At 36.3% G+C, this 19,758-nt stretch overlaps 2 protein-coding genes across 2 annotated transcripts in view; one reads left to right on the forward strand and one right to left on the reverse strand.

The window, feature by feature from the left end:
• Nucleotides 1-92: 92 nt before the first annotated feature.
• LOC138323122 (uncharacterized) lies at nt 93-5,679 on the forward strand. Its single transcript, XM_069267498.1, has 2 exons — nt 93-218; nt 1,608-5,679. Exon 2 carries the CDS (start codon nt 1,623-1,625, stop codon nt 2,961-2,963), a length of 1,341 nt encoding a protein of 446 aa, XP_069123599.1. The 5' UTR covers nt 93-218; nt 1,608-1,622; the 3' UTR covers nt 2,964-5,679.
• A 9,818-nt stretch (nt 5,680-15,497) lies between these two features.
• LOC138323126 (proto-oncogene tyrosine-protein kinase receptor Ret-like) overlaps nt 15,498-19,758 on the reverse strand; it is a 58,801-nt gene continuing 54,540 nt past the window's right edge. Inside the window, exons 17-21 of the mRNA XM_069267503.1 lie at nt 19,621-19,661; nt 19,042-19,138; nt 18,454-18,553; nt 17,735-17,813; nt 15,498-17,275 (exon numbers count right to left, since the gene is read on the reverse strand). Of these exons, the coding sequence (XP_069123604.1) occupies nt 16,923-17,275; nt 17,735-17,813; nt 18,454-18,553; nt 19,042-19,138; nt 19,621-19,661 (670 nt within the window). The 3' untranslated portion in view covers nt 15,498-16,922. The remainder of the gene's footprint in view (nt 17,276-17,734; nt 17,814-18,453; nt 18,554-19,041; nt 19,139-19,620; nt 19,662-19,758) is intronic.

Genomic DNA, 19,758 nt, shown 5'->3' on the forward strand with positions numbered 1-19,758 from the left:
CTTACATACACATAGCATTCCTATGAACAAAAACAATAACACTATGGAAAACGATCGGAAATATTAATGACATTAAACACTAGTTGACTAGAACTGGATGCAATACAAAGTGGTGAACTCTTAATTGTGTTTTGTTTAGTAAAGGGAGGCTACTCCCATATATACTGTAGATCTAATATTATAATAAATTTACTTGGCAAACAGAAAGTCACCAAAAGGTAAGGACTGAACATGCTTCCAAGATACATTTCTGTAGGGCCTACATATAATTAAGTTAACTTAAGAGGGGACACGTATTGTAGGGTTACGGTCGATGAATTGACATAATCTGTTATCATGATAAATGATAGAAGCAAACAGCCAGGGTTCCCGCTAGCTACTGTTGTAGCGGAAAAGATATCACCTTGTCAGAAGGTGATATCTTTTTCGCTACAACAGTAGCTAGGTTCCCGTGTATGTGGTTATGCGTGTGTGAAGTGTATGTTTTTGGAAGTCTGTGGCACATGTATCGCGTTGTGTTGTGTCTTCTTTGATAGCTAAATAACTTTTTACCATGCCGCCGAAAACACCAAGCATCACACCAACCCGATAACATTACATTGATAACGAACCAGTCGTCCCACTCCTTCCATGCTGAGCGCTATGCAGGAACAGAAACGATCACTTTATATACTACATGCATATGTACATGTGCATTGTATTGTATGTCTCGATCAGGGGACAGAATCCAGAGCCAACCTCTCCACATCGTCCGTTACCCACGTGATCTTTCTACACTCATATGTAATATACTTACATATTAACAGCTGAGTATAATGACTATGTCTACACTAGGTGCGTAATAGAGTTTAGACATTGTTTCCGAGGGTGATCTCATCATCGAAGGCCAAATGTGTGACGGTGTCAAAGGAGACAGTTAGGAAGAAGAGAACAGATGAGATCCAAAATTGAGTTGTGTTTGACGATCATGTGGACGACAGGTGTATAGCAGCCTGCCTGTACTCCTGTATAAGGCGTATAAGGTTTATCCCACTGAACAAGCTAATGATTTTTGGACATTTTATGTAATGTCCCCGAAAATATGTAAAATATTGTATGAAACAATTTATGTTTTCGGCGATTTGTACTAGAGCGCTAAGGCTATGATTTCAGTAAATACATTTTTGAGGTTACTTGACATTATAAAATGATCTAGAAACAGTTTGTCTATACTAGTCTACATGTGTAGTTCTGTTTTCCGATTTATATTGAAACCGATAGTACTATGCAATCCAACAATGTTTAGATCAACATATTGCGGAGGGACACCGTGATGCGTTTCCATTGACAGCATAGATATCTAGATTTTTAGATATGATCTCGACACAAAGCAAATCGTTATTTTCTTCAGGCAAAAACAGTGTTTAATAGCGTGTTCTTTGTGCATTTAGATAGATTGGCTACCACGTACTTCATACACGCTACACACCGCATAACATGCGTGACCGTCCTTACATGACTCTGGCTGTTAATAGGACGTTAGTTTATCAAACAAAGAAGCATGTACAGTAGTGATGATGGAGGATGAGGGATACCATTTACTTTAGCAAGATATGCTTTTGTTACAGAAACCACGATTCAAGATGGCTATGAAGACATTGGTGTTTGGTTCCGACCTTTCCACGTCCTTCTCGGATTACGACTATCCCAGGACGCTACTGAAGACAATGTACAACATGTGGAAGTCCAGGGAATATTGTGACCTAACTATCCATGTTGGAAGACAGAGTATAGTCACACATAAACTCGTGCTAAGTTCAATATCCGAATACTTCAAAATTCTTCTTCAAATGGACGGAAAGGACAAGGATGAATTGGAATTGCATGATGTGGACTTCGAAAGCTTAGAACTTCTTCTACACTATGGTTATACCGGAACTATAAACATCACTGACCAGAATGTCCAAAGCTTATTTATTACCGCTGATTATCTCCAAATGCCTTTCGTGAAAGCATCTTGTGAGCAGTTCATGATTCAAAATTTGAATAAAGATAACTGCTTAACCATTTTCCAATTTGCCGCATTTTACTCCCTGACGAAATTGAAAGAAGCATGTTCTCAAGTGATTGGGCGGAACTTGCACTGTACATGCAAAATGGACAACTTTTTAGATTTACCATATGACATATTGCTAGAAATTCTTAATGATGACCATCTGGTTGTGTTCAAAGATGGATTTCCAATGTGTCACGTTGACAATGAGTTGACAATCTTTGGAGCAGCTCTGGGGTATATATCAGAACAGAATCAGCCAGAAAAACTCAGAGAGGAGGACATTCAAAAGCTTCTCACCGCCGCTCGATTGTCGAGAGACTCCGAGGAACTGCGAGAGATAATGAAACCTCATGAGCATTTACTACCCCAATTTAAACATCCGATGGCGTTTGCTTCAGATGCTGAAAGAAGCAGGAGTGTAACTGCTTCATACATAATACCAAATCACTTACGTTTAAGCATTGGCGGGGAAGTGAGTCCAGTGTTGCGACGTTTTGATGGGAAAGGAAAGAAGATGCACTACGAGACAAAACGACTGTCGAAGATAAACTTTGTAACCAGAATATGGGATGGATGGACAGTGGTTGGGGGCATCCATGTCTTCGATGGCGAATGGCATTATCATGGTTTGAAACCTGGAGAGAATGGAGCATGTAGCAATCATTTGGTGGAATTGGCAAAATCAGAGGTGATTGTTAAGATTATCGTCAGATATGGATGGGTGATCAACTGCTTAACAGTGGTCACCAACAGCGGTCGAAGCCTGGGACCATTCGGTGGGGATGTTGGAGGAAAGGTCAACGTCGCTGAACCGCCAAAAGACAGTAAGGGGTTCTTGCACAGTTTCTCTGGCGCCGAAGTGAAAAGCCAGGGATGTTTAATCATAACTAGTCTTGGAATAAACTGGACATGTTTTGCTCAGAAGTAGATATCACCAGGGACCTTTGAACGTAGAAAAAAAATTCAAAAACAAAAACTATAGTTACATGTACTTCTGGATGAAATGGATACTTCAGAACCGACTGCTGATATTTGGAGCGATCATTTTGAAATACATGAACTCTTACACTGAACAAGTTATACATACACTAGAGAGAATTTTGACTTTAATGTCGTCATTTTATAGTGATATGGTTCATGAATTAATGCTACGATCTCCTAGATGTTACTCTATTCGGACTTTAAATGTATTTGCTTTTCATTTTGTAGTCGTGCTCATCTAATACTTTTAACCGTAAACAAAGAAAAGAAGGATCCTGTATTTTGATTTATATTTATGTTACTTACCATTGACCGAATACACACAAATACATTTTAAGGGGTAGATCTGTAAGAAGAAAAAAACCGACGTGTATCAAATTGCAAATAATTTCTGAGTACGCGATAATATACCGTCAAAGTAAGAGAGAGTGAAATCTGTGATGTTTCCAGCAATCTTTAAAGGAAGGACGTAAGAATTGCGTTCTGGTTATCCCTGGTCGTAGTGGGTGGCCCTATTTAGCATCCAATATACAAACAGTTCAATTACTGATTTAGAATGTCAAGATATTATGACTTGGTTCGGCCTTCTGCTCACTGTCTTGAAACGTATTTTATCAGTATCGATAACACCATGACATTGACAGAGTTTGCGTTATCACAATTGGACAATACAAGCATACTTCAGTCACCTAAACATATTCAATTATCACAGGGGGCCAACTCAATGGAAATGGCTGTTGTCATATATTTTTTGTATTTGGTGGATGGACTGATGAATATATTTTTAATGATTTTTCAAATTTCGTATTTTCCGAAATAAAATCGCATGGCTGTTATATATATTCATCAGTCCATCCACCAAATACAAAAAAATGTATGTCAACATCTATTTTCATTGAATTGGCCCTCTGTGGCAAATATCAATCCACGTTCACTCGGCATACAAGGATACCAAACAATCATATCAGCCTTTTCCGACTAGTATGGATTTATAGATTTACTGTTAAAGTTTGACTGATCGGTACATCCATATGTGGGTGCTTTGCTAGTGAGATATTTTTTTCATGAACAGAACCACGTGCGAGCTATTTCGGCAACAAGACGTAATAAGTCATGCGCGTGGGAGGAATTGGTTTAATGATGACAAGACTAGATATTTAATGGCCGATACCACGACTTCATGAAAATAATTACTTTTTCTCCTCATTTCGTTGGACAGTTTGTAAATTGGGAATCTGTCACATGATGTATAACCTGTTCCGGAATCCGTTTTCAAAATTAACTTTCATTTACAGCTTGTTTAAGAAGTAAACGGAATTCCATGTTATTTTATGTAATGGTTAATCATGTAATTAATAACTGAATCTATAACACCCACACCCCCTTGGTGAACAAGGCCTGCTGAATCTTCATTATAAGCTTAGTATGATACAGAACTTTAATCTTCATTCTGAACTTAATATGAGACATAACTTTGATTTCTGCCCAAACATTTGGTAGACTTTTATTCAAACTTCGTTTATTATTTTGTTAGTTTTGTTTTGAATGTTGATGTTTTTAAAAATGTAATTTTATCTAATACTATAAATAAGCTTCATAGTAGTGTATGGGTATTCACAGTGCAGTTTTGTAACATTCAAAGTACTTAGTATCGTTCATGTATTAGATATGCTATTTTATTCCTATTTTTTGATGTTGATGATGGATGCAATTTAACAGTTTTTTATATACAATTTTCTGTCTAGTATTTTTTACATATACCGTTGTTTTTGTTTTGTGTTTGACGTGGTATGATTCTAAGTCACACACACTGTAGTAGCCATTTCATGACTGTAAAGAACACATTCTTGCGATCTCATCTACGTTCTTGGAGGGGAGATAGTTTCAATTTGCTCTTAAATACTTGCGCTTGATAATCAACATAGCTTACCTGTGATAGTTATACAGAGTTTTCTATATTGTACAAATACCTGTCGACTAATAATAAGTCTATTACTCTCAGGACTGTATCGACACTACATAAAGTCCAATCATTTTGATGTTCTTGTTATGATATTAACGAAACTAGTGGTAATACTTTGCATTTTTCCTACAACTGGATGTTTTTTTGTTAGAAAGCTTTAAGGACCATACACCTGTTCTGATGAACAGGCAATTACCACCATTTCTCCCTATACGTCCTGGAGGCTGATAGTGTTCTTGTCATTCTCAATGTTCACAGTGTGCGCATGAAAACTCGGTTCAGCTAGGAAAGTGTCTAAAATGTTTATGTATTTTGCCTATGTTCGGGCGTATCTGTCTAGCTAGATATTATATGAATACTAGAGGCATTGTTGCTATTGTGTTTTCTTAATACACATTTTATTACTTACGAACCCATGGCCCGATTTCATGAACATTCCTTAACTTTAAGGAATTCCTTAATTTAAAATTCCCCATAGGAAAGCATTACGGAAGTTAAGGTCCCTTACCATCCGTAATGCTTTCTTAGGGAGAATTTTAAGTGAAGGAATTTCTTACAGTTAAGGAATGTTCATAAAACTGGTCCCATATTCGACATGTTTTGTCTATTAATGATGGTGTTGTATGTAACATGCGTGTTATAAAGGCAGGAGCAAAATTCTACTACAGGAAAAAAATGAAGAATGATATTTCACTCACAACTTGTTATTATTATTACTGCTAATTCTTGCTTAAAGGCCCACTACCTTTCCGGAGCAAAAAATGAAGGTTTCTGAAAAACAATAGTAACATTAGAAAATACATATCGATGGCATAAGATGAGGTAACAACACCAAACATATGCAAGATTTCAAGCGTAATATATGATAAATGTAGAGATTCATTTCGCTTTTTGGCCGTCTGGCGCAGTGATAGTCAACTACCGATCGGTATGTAGGACGACGGCAGGAAACATAAGACGACCCGCGTTATGAAAATTAAAATTTTCTTTATTTTAATTTAATTCTTTAGAAGATGATGATTGGTGTCATATTAACGATAAGTTAATAACTTTTGCGACTCTACAAAATTATCTATCTCGTTTAACTTTCGCATTTTAAAAATTAAAAGCCGTTTCGGAAAGGTAATGGGCCTTTAATTTAATGAAGTATTTGGGATTGGAGAAAAGCTTTTTCGAACGATGTTTTGAAGAAAAAAATAATGCTGATTGTATTATGAAATTACATTCTTACTTGAATCCTCAAATAATTCTAAATGATTAAAACGGGTCCACCACAATAAATGATGCAAAACCAAAAAGTTTTACACAGGAAAGTAAATGAAGAAAGTGTCATAAAAGAGATACTTACGATAAGCAGTATACGTATATATATATATAGAAATAAAAAATTGAAACACGTTGTGTATATATATATATATTTTCTATTTTGCGTCTATATTATTCATCTGTGTATCTCATTTAGATGCACTCTTATGTTAACATGTTCAACTACTAGCTCGTCAGCTGTGTAGTGCTGCAGACCTATTTATTCATACATGGTCATTTAAAATATACTTCCCAAGGTATCCATTTTACACTGATTATGACCAAACAAAGACATTCGAACAATAATGGACCCCTTTTGGGATAGTCCGCTAAACCTGCCTATATTATTAGGCTTTTAAAAAAAAAAATATATATATATATATATATAAGGCAAAAAAAAAAAAAATAAAAATAAAAAAGCCTAATATAGGCAGGTTTAGCGGACTGCTTTTGGCAGTGTAGAGAAGTATTTTACTATTGTAAAGGAAGATTCAATCAGAAAGGTTTTCATACCTGCCGTTGATTGACCCAAAGTCTAGCCACATATGCACAGCATGAATAGCAGTCGAAAATTAAAGTTAGTCCATGCATCAGGTGTGGCCATTCCAGGGATTACTATCACAGTTGATATATCTACCCCTTGCTCCAGGATCACGATAGAAGCTTAGATTTATTTTTAGACAATCATTAATGCTGTCATTTTTTGTAAAGTCATCTTTTATTGGCTAAATCTAAGACAGTTTGCCAGGTAGCTTAAGTCTCTAATCAAACCAACTACTAGTAAAACTGGCCAGATGGCTACAGTCTCTAATCAAACCTACTACTAGTATAACTGGCCAGATGGCTATAGTCTCTAATCAAACCTACTACTAGTATTACTGGCCAGATGGCTATAGTCTCTAATCAAACCAACTACTAGTATTACTGGCCAGACGGCTATAGTCTCTAATCAAACCAACTACTAGTATTACTGGCCAGACGGCTATAGTCTCTAATCAAACCAACTACTAGTATAGCCTACTACTACTAGTAACTGGCCAGACGCTATAGTCTCTAATCAAACCACTACTAGTATACTGGCCAGACGCTATAGTTAATCAAACTACAGTATCACTGCAGACGGCTATATCTCTAATCAAAAACAACTACTAGTATTACTGGCCATGTAGCTATAGTCTCTAATCAAACCAACTACTAGTATTACTGGCAAGATGACTGTAGTCTCTAATCTAACAAACTACTAGTATTACTGGCCAGACGGCTATAGTCTCTAATCAAACCAACTACTAGTATTACTGGCCAGACGGCTATAGTCTCTAATCAAACCAACTACTAGTATTACTGGCCAGATGGCTATAGTCTCTAATCAAACCAACTACTAGTATTACTGGCCAGACGGCTATAGTCTCTAATCAAACCAACTACTAGTATTACTGGCCATGTAGCTATAGTCTCTAATCAAACCAACTACTAGTATTACTGGCCAGATGGCTATAGACTCTAATCAAACCAACTACTAGTATTACTGGCCAGACAGCTGTAGTCTCTAATCAAACCAACTACTAGTATTACTAGACAACTCACGTGACTGCCGGTCAGGTAAGAAGTGCAAATTTTTCGGAGCTGTGAGAAATAAAAAAAATCATCAAAAAGTCGAACGAAACAACTTCTTGAAGAGTTTCCCTAATTAATGACAAGTCAATGGATGCTACTAGTGTGGATTATTTCTAAAAATGTGATGCCTGTGTCCAGAAATGGGAAAAATGTAAATCTGTATGTGTGATTGACAACTCACCGATACGGTGAAAATGGCTACCTTTGTTTCGTGGACAAAGGACCCTTAGTGGACGACACACAAGTATGATATCATATTGAGTAAATGCTTAAGCTTTTGACATTCCCTATATCAAATCTTCCATTATATATACGTACTGTTTTTTCACAAACGTTTACGCATGAGTGTTAAAAAGATAAGTCAACGGTTAGACCGTGAACTGTTCTCACTGGCATAGAGGAAACTTCATTATGCCGAAAACCTGTGTTAGTGTCGGACAGTAAAGGTTCTCATTAAGAAACCATTAACCACAATCACGGAAATGAAACACTAAAACTCAGTCTTTGACGAATAAAGCACAGATTGATGAACAGTTGTGACACCCGAGACGAGTAACCTCCAAGTGCTGTAAGTAAAGTCTACACATGTACATTAATAATAGGTCTCGGCAAAGTGTTTGCCAGGCTTTATACTTTCCTGTGTACAGTTCTTTAACTTTGAAAACAACACTCACGCGCCGCAAACCAACAGGTCAATATTGCAGCAATCTTGATATAGAATTATCATGGATTCGGCATAGGTACTTTGCCAGTCCTAGTGTCAATTATCAATGTTTCGGTAAGGTAATTTGCCAAACTCTGTGCCTGGAAGTATAATTGTACGTTCAAACCGATTCGGCAAGGTATTTTGCCAATTCTTTCCAGAACGTGAATTACAAAGGCTATCTCGGCAAGGTACTTTGCCAGACATATTCAGCAGTACACCGCACACCAGTGACCATAAAAGATATTCCAAGATGGCCAGTGCAAATATTCCTGATCCGAAACGATACAAAGCTGACGAAGCAACATCAATCTACTGCAATAAATGCGATGCAAAAATTAGCAGCCGGAGATATCTGGACTGTGCTGTTTGCAAGCTGCATTACTGCTTCATTTGTACAGGACAAAAAAAGAACGTTTTGTCGTTATTAGAAACCGGTGAGTTGGAAGGGTTCACTTGGTCCTGCAACTGTTGCAAAGGAACAGAAACAACTCTTCTAAGGATAGAAAGTTCCCTTAGTCAACTTCAACATAACAGTGAACTCAGATTAGATCATGTCGAGAATAGAATTACGACAATAGAGGACAGACAGAACAAACACGAGGAATATGTATCAACACAGATAGGCAATTTAAAAATGGTTGTAAAAGATGAGATAGTGAATGACCTGAAGAGTGAAATAACAAAAATTGTGGACCAAAGAACACAAGAGCTACAAGACAGAAAGAACCGAGACACATAATAATACTAACATAATAACATAATAATTTTCAATTTTCCAAAGTCCCGTAGCGAGATTACAAATGAGCGAAAAGATGAGGATCGCCGGAAACTTCAAGCCATTGCTGACTCGATTGGTGTTCCTGACCTAGATATCATTGCTATGTTCAGGCTAGGTCGACCAGAGCCCAGTAGTAACAAAACTAGACCCCTAAAAGTTATCATGAATAACAAAAAGCAGAGAAAACTTCTCCTGGAAAACTCTAAACTTGTCCGAGAAAAAGCAGCACTTGACTTGAAAAAAGTTATTATAGTTCGGGACATGACCATTGAACAAAGACAAGACCGCAAAAAAAAGTTTGTAGAGAAGAAAAAGAATAATAACAAACAAAAAACATCGCCGGAGACAGAGATGGAAGTGGACAACAGAATTGATTCACAGACAACATATAATTCTGTCAGATCAACAAATGAGATTAGTCCTATAAGACGGTCCTTCAACATGACGTCATACAATCATGACGTATCTTCAGCTGACATGACGTTAGTGTACAGCCAGGACACTATCCTTGACAGTAGAGTTCCGACATCGCCAGAAGTTGAAAGAGTCTAGGATGTTAATTTTAAGGAGGCTTTTACTGTAAATAATGACATCAATACCACTATCGACCAATCACCTTCCCTCATCGTTTTTTATTCAAATGTTGATACCCTCACGCCAAGCAAATTATCAGAGCTGGAGCAAATGGCAGTCGAAAAATCACCAGACATTATATCTCTTACTGAAGTTTACCCAAAAGCTACCACAAAAGTATATCAGGAACTCTACAATATACCGGGTTATGACACTCACCGAAACGAAGAAGGAAAAAGGGGGGTTCTTATTATGACAAAGAAAAATCTCAACGCTATGAAAGAATTAATTTCAATTAATTTCGACGAACATGTATGGTGCAGCATAAATTTGAAAAACAAAGATAAATTACTGATTGGAAACATCTACAGAAGCCCGAACAGTGATAACGACAATAACATCAAATTACAACACCTTTTAACTGATGCACTGAAACGATCATTTAGCCATACTTTAATAACTGGAGACTTCAATTTCAAAGAGATCAATTGGAATAACTGTTCGACCTCAGTTACTGAACGTCATCCAGCCTATGGGTTTTTAGAAACGACGAAAGATCTTTTCCTCAATCAGCATGTCCAGCTTCCTACTAGATATAGAGAGGGTCAAACGGCTAATTGCCTTGACTTGATCTTTACCAACGAAGAGGGAATGGTTGATGAAGTTGTACATTTACCCGGACTTGGTCATAGTGATCACTTGCTGTTGACTTTTAATCTTAACTTGTATTCAGACACAGCGATTAAAACCACACTGAAAAAGAACTATTTCAAAGGAAACTACGATAACATCAAAGAAGAATTAAGAAACAAAGATTGGCATACTCTCCTAGAGGGAAAGGGAGCAGAGGAATCGTGGAAAGCCTTCGCTGAATTTGTATCAATAATAGTAGATAAAAACGTACCAGTGAGCAAAGGCAATTACGACCATCCAAAGCAATCAGCCCCTTTAGACAAACTAGCTAGAGACAACATCAAGGATAAGCATAAAAAGTGGTTAAGATATCAACACTGTAGAACATCAGAAAACTGGAATAAATACAAATTAGCGAGGAACAAGGCAACATCCTCCATTAGAGTGTCGAAATATCACTTTGAACGTAATATAGCCAATCACATAAAAGACAATCCAAAACAGTTCTGGAAATATATACGGTCTAAAACCAAAACAAGACAATCCGTAGGGGAATTGGAGGATTCGTGTGGGAAAAGATGGAGTGACAGCAAAGACAAGGCCAATATGTTTAATGAATACTTCTCTAGTGTTTTCAAAGTTGAACCAGACGGAGACCTACCTACTTTCACTACTAGAAATTTCAACTCTGCATTGGAAAACGTCATCATAACTAAAGAAAAAATCCAATCAGCAATCTTGAAACTGAATCCAAACAAATCATCAGGTCCAGACATATTCCATCCAAAACTGATTTTAGAAACATCTGATGAACTGATTGAGCCACTAGAAATAATATTCAAGAAATCAATAGAAGAAGGAACACTACCATCAGATTGGAAGGTTGCTCATGTAACACCGATTCACAAAAATGGATCTAGACTCAAAACAGAAAATTATCGTCCAATAAGTCTAACGTCGATACCATGCAAAATTCTTCAACGAATTCTGAAAGATGAAATCACCACTCATATGGAATCAAACGGCTTATTTTCAAATCACCAGCATGGCTTCATGAAAGGGAAATCCTGTGTGACACAACTCATCGAGGTCACAGATTACATTTCCAATGAAATGGATGAGGGGGAAAACGTTGACATCATATACCTCGATTTCAGTAAAGCTTTCGACAGGGTCCCTCACAAAAGGTTACTTTTAAAATTGGAAAAATATGGTATCAGAGGAAATGTTTTACATTGGATCAAAAACTTTCTCATTGGAATGAAGCAGCGGGTCTGTATTGACGGTGAATTCTCCTACGTAAGTGACGTCACAAGCGGGGTCCCGCAGGGGAGCATTTTAGGGCCAATATTATTTTTAATTTTCGTGAACGACATGCCGGAAGTTGTGCAAACTGTAATAAAAATGTTCGCCGACGACGCAAAATTATTGAAAGGAGTAAGCAACAATGATGACAAAGAGGATCTACAGAGAGATGTTGAGAATGTTTGCAAATGGACCGAGACCTGGAACATGCAACTTAATGCCAAAAAGTGTAAACACCTGTGTATCGGTAACTCCAAGGACAACATTAACAAATATAACATCGAAAATGAAGGTCAAAAGAGTGAAATCACCAAAACTAAATCCGAAAAAGATCTTGGCGTAACTTTTGATAGCAAAATGAAATTTAGTGAGCATGCCTCCAACTGTGTTTCAAAAGCTAACAGATTAACTGGTCTGATCTTCAAAACCTTTACCTACATCGATACAACAATGTTCCTTAACTTGTACAAGTCCCTGATTCGGCCTAATATGGAATATGCATCCTGCATCTGGAACCCTATGTTACTTAAGGATAAAATTGTGATCGAGAATGTCCAGAGGAGAGCGACCAAAAGATTAAATGGATTAACCAACTTATCCTACGAACAGCGTCTAAGATCCTTAGGACTACCAAGCCTTGAGTATAGGAGAAAACGTTCCGATCTCATACAAATTTTCAAGATTATCAACAACATTGATAAAGTCGACAAAGATAAATTGTTTACAATGTCTCCCATCACCTTCACAAGAGGTCACTCTAAAAAGATCTTGAAGCCAGTATCCAGACTAGAAGTAACCAAACATCGGTTTAACAGCAGAATTGTAGATATATGGAACAGTTTGCCAGAAAACGTAGTGTCTGCAAAGTCTGTGAACTCCTTTAAATCGCGCCTTAACCAGCACTGGCACAATGAACCCTCCAAATTCTCTCCTACTTGTTATAGTGCTACCTGATCGATTATTTGATCACATACAAGGATACGCCTCCAGAAGTCAAAAGGACTTAAATTGGTGTTTTAATTACATGATTACATGATTACTGGCCAGACGGCTATAGCCTCTAATCAAACCAACTACTAGTATTACTGGCTAGACGGCTGTAGTCTCTAATCTAACAAACTACTAGTATTACTGGCCAGACGGCTATAGTCTCTAATCAAACCAACTACTAGTATAACTGGCCAGATGGCTATAGTCTCTAATCAAACAAACTACTAGAGTTACTGGCTAGACGGCTATAGTCTCTAAAAGGGAAAACGTAAATATGGCGTTTTGTGTCATTGTTTTATCACATTATATCCATAATTATTCCACATAGTCGGCAGTTCAGCTTCTAAAAGGTTTTTTTATATCTTATTTTTGTTTTTGATATCCAGAAGCTTGTTCCAATTATCGCGATTTCCGACACAGTTGTCGACTATTTTCAGAAGTAATAAGGTGTCAAAAGACGCAGATGGAAGACGTCTAAGAGGAAGTTTTATTGCCAATATCATAATCTCACCGGTCATCGGGAATGTTTTATGGCTTATATCATGATCGAATCCTAACTCTCATTTTCTGTAAATTCTATGTGATTGGTGCTTATTCCAACCAATCATGTTGCATTAATCTTTTTGGTACTCCTAGAGGTTGTGTTGTCATTGACCGGAGATTAGAATTGACCTCGAATTGTAAAGCGCCTATTATTGCCAATAAAATAGAAGGTACCTGTACATACCGTTCCATTTATCTTGTCACATTACTCTAGTTTTCATGAATCTCCATACAAACATAATTATGTTCTTGTTCATGTAATTTTCCGTCATAATTGTATCTGTTCTAATAGATTAGTTATCAGGGATATTTTTTGTTATATATCATAAAATACTTATGAATTGCCTTTCAAATAACTATCTTTACATGATCAGCCAAACATTTCCCATCTTTATAAAATGTGATTTCTTGTATTAAAAATAATCAAAAAACGGACTGAGATTTTTGCAGAGTTCTTCGCTGTTTTACTTTTCTCTTGTTCCGATATCTGATATTTCTATCGATTTTGGGTCGTTTAATTTTGAATTTATTCACAAAATCAATCTACAGAACCATGTTGACCGTAAAGAGCCAGTTTATAATTGGCAGCGGTTTTAATGACAGACATGTTGGCTTCCCAGGGGAACAGACTGTCACCAAGTTAGCCGATACTTATTTCAGATAGAGTTATATCTATCGTGTGGTATGGTGACATTAGTTTACCTCTTAAAATAAAATATTTGATGATCAGATATCCCATGTAGGACCTGAAATAAAGGACACCGTCCACTTTTTAATACGAACGATTAATTGAAATAACACGAAATCGATACATTACGAACACGCTTAAATAACGAATTCATGGTTAAAATGTAGGGAGTTTTGTTCCTCGTCAAGGTCCCTGTTATATGTTTGAATTATGTGTATAACGAATTATGTTTATAACGAAATGATTTCGTTGGTCCCCAGTGGTTCGCTATAACCGTGTTTTACTGTATAAAGAGATGCGATATGATAAGTTGTTGATTTTCAATTTTCACTTGTTTATTTTACATTCCTAGATTCCGCCGACAGAGCATAAATGATACTCATCATTTGAACAGTAACTGGTGTATAATCTTGTATATGTATGTCTAATTGACACAAAACAAAAATAATATCAAATAATTTATTTGGCTTTTGGTGCATGCGCAATCAGTTCTTCATTCCATATAGGATATAGTGTCACGGATTTTTTTCGGGATGCAATGAATAAATTCTAATATTTTTAACTTTCAGTAAAATTAGAACCTCAAACTTTTCAATGGTGATAAGTAAGTAACTTTTGTAACTGAAGAAAAATACGAAATCGTCTACTCCTTTTTTGATAGTGAAAATATACCATTTGTCAGCGGTGGAGCATCTTAAATCTTAATTATTCTTCATTGTTTGTAAACCAATCTGTTTTCGCGACGACTCGATGTCGCGACTTGACAACTATCGACATTCTCCACGACGATTGTATTTCACCATCTAAACTTCTATGCTCTATGATCTATTTTGATCATTGTCATCTTCCTTCATCAATATTTGCCTTAAATATCTCTGTGATGTTGTTGATGTATTGAACAACCGGTTGATGTGGTCTCCTTTGGTCTAATTGAAATATGTAATATGTTTCCTTAAAGATGCTACACCTCGGACGAATAGGAGCAGAGGAATAAGTTCGAGCTTCTTATTTTACCTATTTTACATCATTACCACCATTGGAAAACTCTTATTTTCTTACTTAATTAACACCATAACCACCATTGATAAAATTGAGCTTTTTGTCTTAATTCAAGATAAAATATTAAAAATAATTAATTGCGTCCCGAAAAAAAAATTTCCATGGCACTATGCCATATACTGAATTAATAACTGATTGCTGATTTACTAATAAATACAAACTATTATATTTTTTTGTGTCAATGAGATATATTTACACCCGTAAACACCAATTATTGTTTAAATGATGAGTATCGTTCATGCTCTGTCGACGGTGGAGTATCCTTAATTTTAGCCAAATGTTGGTCAATTTCTTCGAGTCAGCATCGATTCAATACAGAACAAATTTTGTTACGTGTACCGCTTTTTAATATCACATATAAACCAAAGAAAACAGTTTCAACACAATAAAATGGCTTCAGATATATACACATAATATGGAACAAATCCAATAATTGCCTTGAGTATCAAGTTGTATGTGAACAAAACAATAACAGTTGTGGTTTCGGAAATGCTTCTTTAAGCATCCAATATGGTTAGGTCACTACTGATTCGGAGGGAGGTAGGCTTAGGAAAATGACGACAAAGCCAAACTTGTGATAGGACAATGCCTAAACCAAGGATCGGTTACGGCGTTAGTATGTTAGTAAAATTCTTGGAAAATGTTATTTAATGAAGCGTAAACGGGGATGGGTGATTAAATAGTTTCTATGAACGGTACGATAATCTGGAGTTTTGACTAGTTTCGAGGGGAGGAAGTGGAAACATTGAGAGTAAATATGGAAACAAAATAAAATTGATACATTAAGGAGGGAACGCAGTAGTTAATTGGTAGATATAAGTGAGTGATGGATAGGGAGAGCTGATGGAAAAGAAATAAACGGAAAAATGTCAAAAAGATTCGGTAATGAGAAATAGGGAAGGCGGAAGTAGGAATGATTTATTAACTGGAAGGAAAAATCAATAAACAAAGAGATCTTTGAATGGGGATTACACAAGGATTAGGCTAGAGGAAGTTGTCAGGAATGAAAGTTACGAATGATGATAAACATACATTTCTTGATCTGTTATTGTTCTTACTCCAAATGTGATTCGTCTTCCCTTTGTAACATTGATTTTTTCCTGAGATGAATCAAAACTTAAGTTATTTATCATGTAAAGAGAGGAATGCAGTCTTAGTTGTGATTACACACAGAATAACTACATACACTGTATACCGATTAATGCTCTGGTGACCGAAAATCACGGAATAAGGTGTGCATCTTTACCACCACAAACTTGATATATTGGACAAATCACACCTTCTATAAGCAGTCACAATTACAATGGCTGTATAATTAATTGAACTGCCAATTAAACACTTTTGTAATATTATGAGTAAAGTAGCACAATGTGTGCCAATGCTGAAGGAGTAAAAGTTTAAAAAGCAAATGTAAATATTGAGTGACCGGCATGTTTTGCTTGCATGCTGGCTTGGGATTTAGGTTATTATAACTCTCCTTTGTGTCACAATTTGATGAGATTTGGCGAGATCTGCGTTAATATGTTCTATACACGAAATAGTGAATCTGTTATACACATAATTGGTGGAATTTCCTTTCCATATTATCCTTCCACATCCGTATATATATACAAAACACTGCCGGACTGTTTAAAATGGGCAAAGTGTGCCCAATATTTGTTAAAGTGGGCTCCAAACTGTTAAAACACGACAGTTTTTTTGTACAGACACTTTTATCTGTCTCCCTACTGCCCAGGCCTCCCACACGACCTAGCATCTTTGTACAGAGAACACATCTGTTTCCCTACAGTCTGGATCATCATCTGTATCAGATGATGGGGAGAACACCGCAGTCCTGGAGTCCACTAGCAACGCGAGCTTCTCTCCGCCTGGAGAAGATTTTAAATCGAGGCACTTTCTGGAAGGTAAGCAAGTGGAATCTTCATTTGAATGAAGGACGACTCTCCTATTGTCCATATTTTGTGTTGCAATGCTATCAGATGAGTCGACCGGCAATTTGCTTGTGGAGGGAGTTAAATATGGTTCGGAGTTCCCGGAAATCACGCTTATACTTCCGTAGGTGTCTGCCAACCTTGGTTGGTTCTGTTTGGGGAATACCTTCCCTAAAAATTTATGTAAACATCTAATTCTTATTTAAGATTAATGATTTTATAAAGAACTTCGATTTCTTGTAAGGATAAGCGACTACTTGAGTTAGACCCGATGTCAAAACTTTATGTAACGAAATCATTTTGATCTAAGTCTATTTTTTAAATAAAGTTTGTTTCGAGGAATAAGCAAACTACTGTTATGCAATTGTCACCCATAATTTATATAGATGCTCATTATTGGACATTTTATTTCATATTTTTTTTATTAACACCTTTTATTTATTCTTCTCTATTAATTCATATCTACGGTTGCTGGAATTGGACATAAAAACGAAATATCATTGCGTGCATGGGAACACAATATTATTTCGTTCGAACACAGTATTTTTTCCATGTCCGTTCCGAGCCACCGTACATATCTCTATAACAAAAAAGTATTTACCATGTAAATTAATAATTTATAAATATTACCCAAAGAGTTTCCAAAACACTTGTCGTAGACATCAGGGGCGTTGTCCTCTACCCCTCCTCCCGTCAGATCTAGGTATTCCTAAAGTAGAAAATGTGTCACTGTCAACGTAGTGGTAGTATAACGCATTCGAATTATTTTTAACGTTGTACAACCGACACACATTTGTATATGATACTACATAATAGTGAATAATTGTCGATTATTGTGAGATTAACTGTACACGAAAGGTACAGAGTAATGATGTCTATGGGAGATATTTACGGTCGATAATCAGGTTCCACCATGAACTACTGATTTTGTCCTTAGAAAACAACAGACATGCTTAACCATTCATTTGCTGTCGCTCGATTCTCCATTTTTATCAATATATTTTACAAAGTTATGACTGAGGAAGGTTTAAAATTATGTAAGTTCTGTATTGTATAATTTGTCATGGTACTGTCTTTGGAAATTATGTAATGTTAATTTTATTCTTTGTTCAAAGTGTTCATTAATGATCACTGGTAAGGTCTAGTAGGATTAACAGGCTTATTATGCAATATTTTTATATCCGGGGGTTAAATGAAATTTTAATAAGCTTATTTCTTTAGAAATTGACGAATGACATTTCTCCCAGTGAATTAGTATCAAAAAGGAAATTGCGATTTTTTTCGACGCTAAATTACCCAACTATAAGAAATGTATGTTTTGTACAATGGCTTTTCATTTTTTAACTCACAGTTCTTTGTTGGAGTAGGCGATCAAAGATGTCAGTGAGTTGGATAAATGGCGGCCTCTCTGACGGGTCTGTCTTCCAACATTTTTGCATAACGGCATATCTGTAACAGTCCGAACAGTCATATAATGGCTTCATCAAACCACGAAAGGCAATGGTAAGTGCCTGGTTGAAATGTTAGACCTACCAATGACACTATGAATCGCTATCAAGTAGGCTTGTGACTTAGCTTGATGGAAAACATATCATTTCTGCTCCGTCCATAATAGTAATTTCTAGGTCAATGACCTGAATGAGATAAAACCCAAAATTCTACAGAGGATTTTACTTAATTTAGTGACTCCGGGGGTGGATAATCCCTATCTTTCACACCCAGCATATGACAGAGTATGTTTCGGTGACACTACGAGGATGGATAATATAACCCAAAGGCTTTTTACCCACAGGCATTTGCAGACTAAAAATAATCGAATACATATATATATATATAACTAAGCATTTTTGTCGACGTCAAATATATCATGTTTGGTGTTTCAAAAGTAACCCTATGGTAAATAATCACTTTAAAATGTAAAAAACACATCAACTTACAATTCATCCGTACAAGAATCTGGTCTGTCCATTCTGTAGCCAGCGATTAGTAGATTATAGAGACGTTCTGGTGGGATACCAGGGTACGGAGGGGCACCTAGGTCAGATAAAACAACGTGGGTGAATCGAGCGACAAGACATCAATTAATTAATGCATTAAACATGGCAATTTCTTTTATAGTATAACGACATAATTTTCCAGTGAATAAAAAATTGCTTGACATAGAAGGACTTCAGAACACCGATAAACATTTGTTTAATTGTTAAGTAGTATTTACAGTAACATTAAAAAACAATTTATATAGAATTATTAAAAACGACGGTTGCTTTTATGACAAGCGTTACATTTGACTCAACTTTCAGAAACAATGATAACAATCGGAGAAAGATGTCCTCATTCTTGGTAGCTCTACAAATGAATGTAAGCAATCATAATATCGATTATCTTCTTATCTTCCATAAAAAATATATGGCATGGCCATTGGTGATTAAACAAGTGTTCTGGAAACATGTTTTTTATAGAAACAAGCGTGAGCGTCCAATGGAGTTTATATGATCATTAAATGTGTTTTGACTTACCTAAGGTGACAATCTCCCACAACACAATCCCAAATGACCACCTATATTAAGAACGAAATGGAGGTGTTGGTACCAGTCTTTTATAGGGATTCATATTAGTCTTTTGACAGCTTTTCAGACATATTGAAATGTACTAAT

This window comes from Argopecten irradians, chromosome 5 (genome assembly GCF_041381155.1).
Source record: "Argopecten irradians isolate NY chromosome 5, Ai_NY, whole genome shotgun sequence".
Classification (NCBI taxonomy): Eukaryota; Metazoa; Mollusca; class Bivalvia; order Pectinida; family Pectinidae; genus Argopecten; species Argopecten irradians.

Bases quoted from the DNA above. Each gene is read 5' to 3' on its own strand.
- LOC138323122 (XM_069267498.1), top strand. From the start codon at position 1,623: ATGGCTATGAAGACATTGGTGTTTGGTTCCGACCTTTCCACGTCCTTC.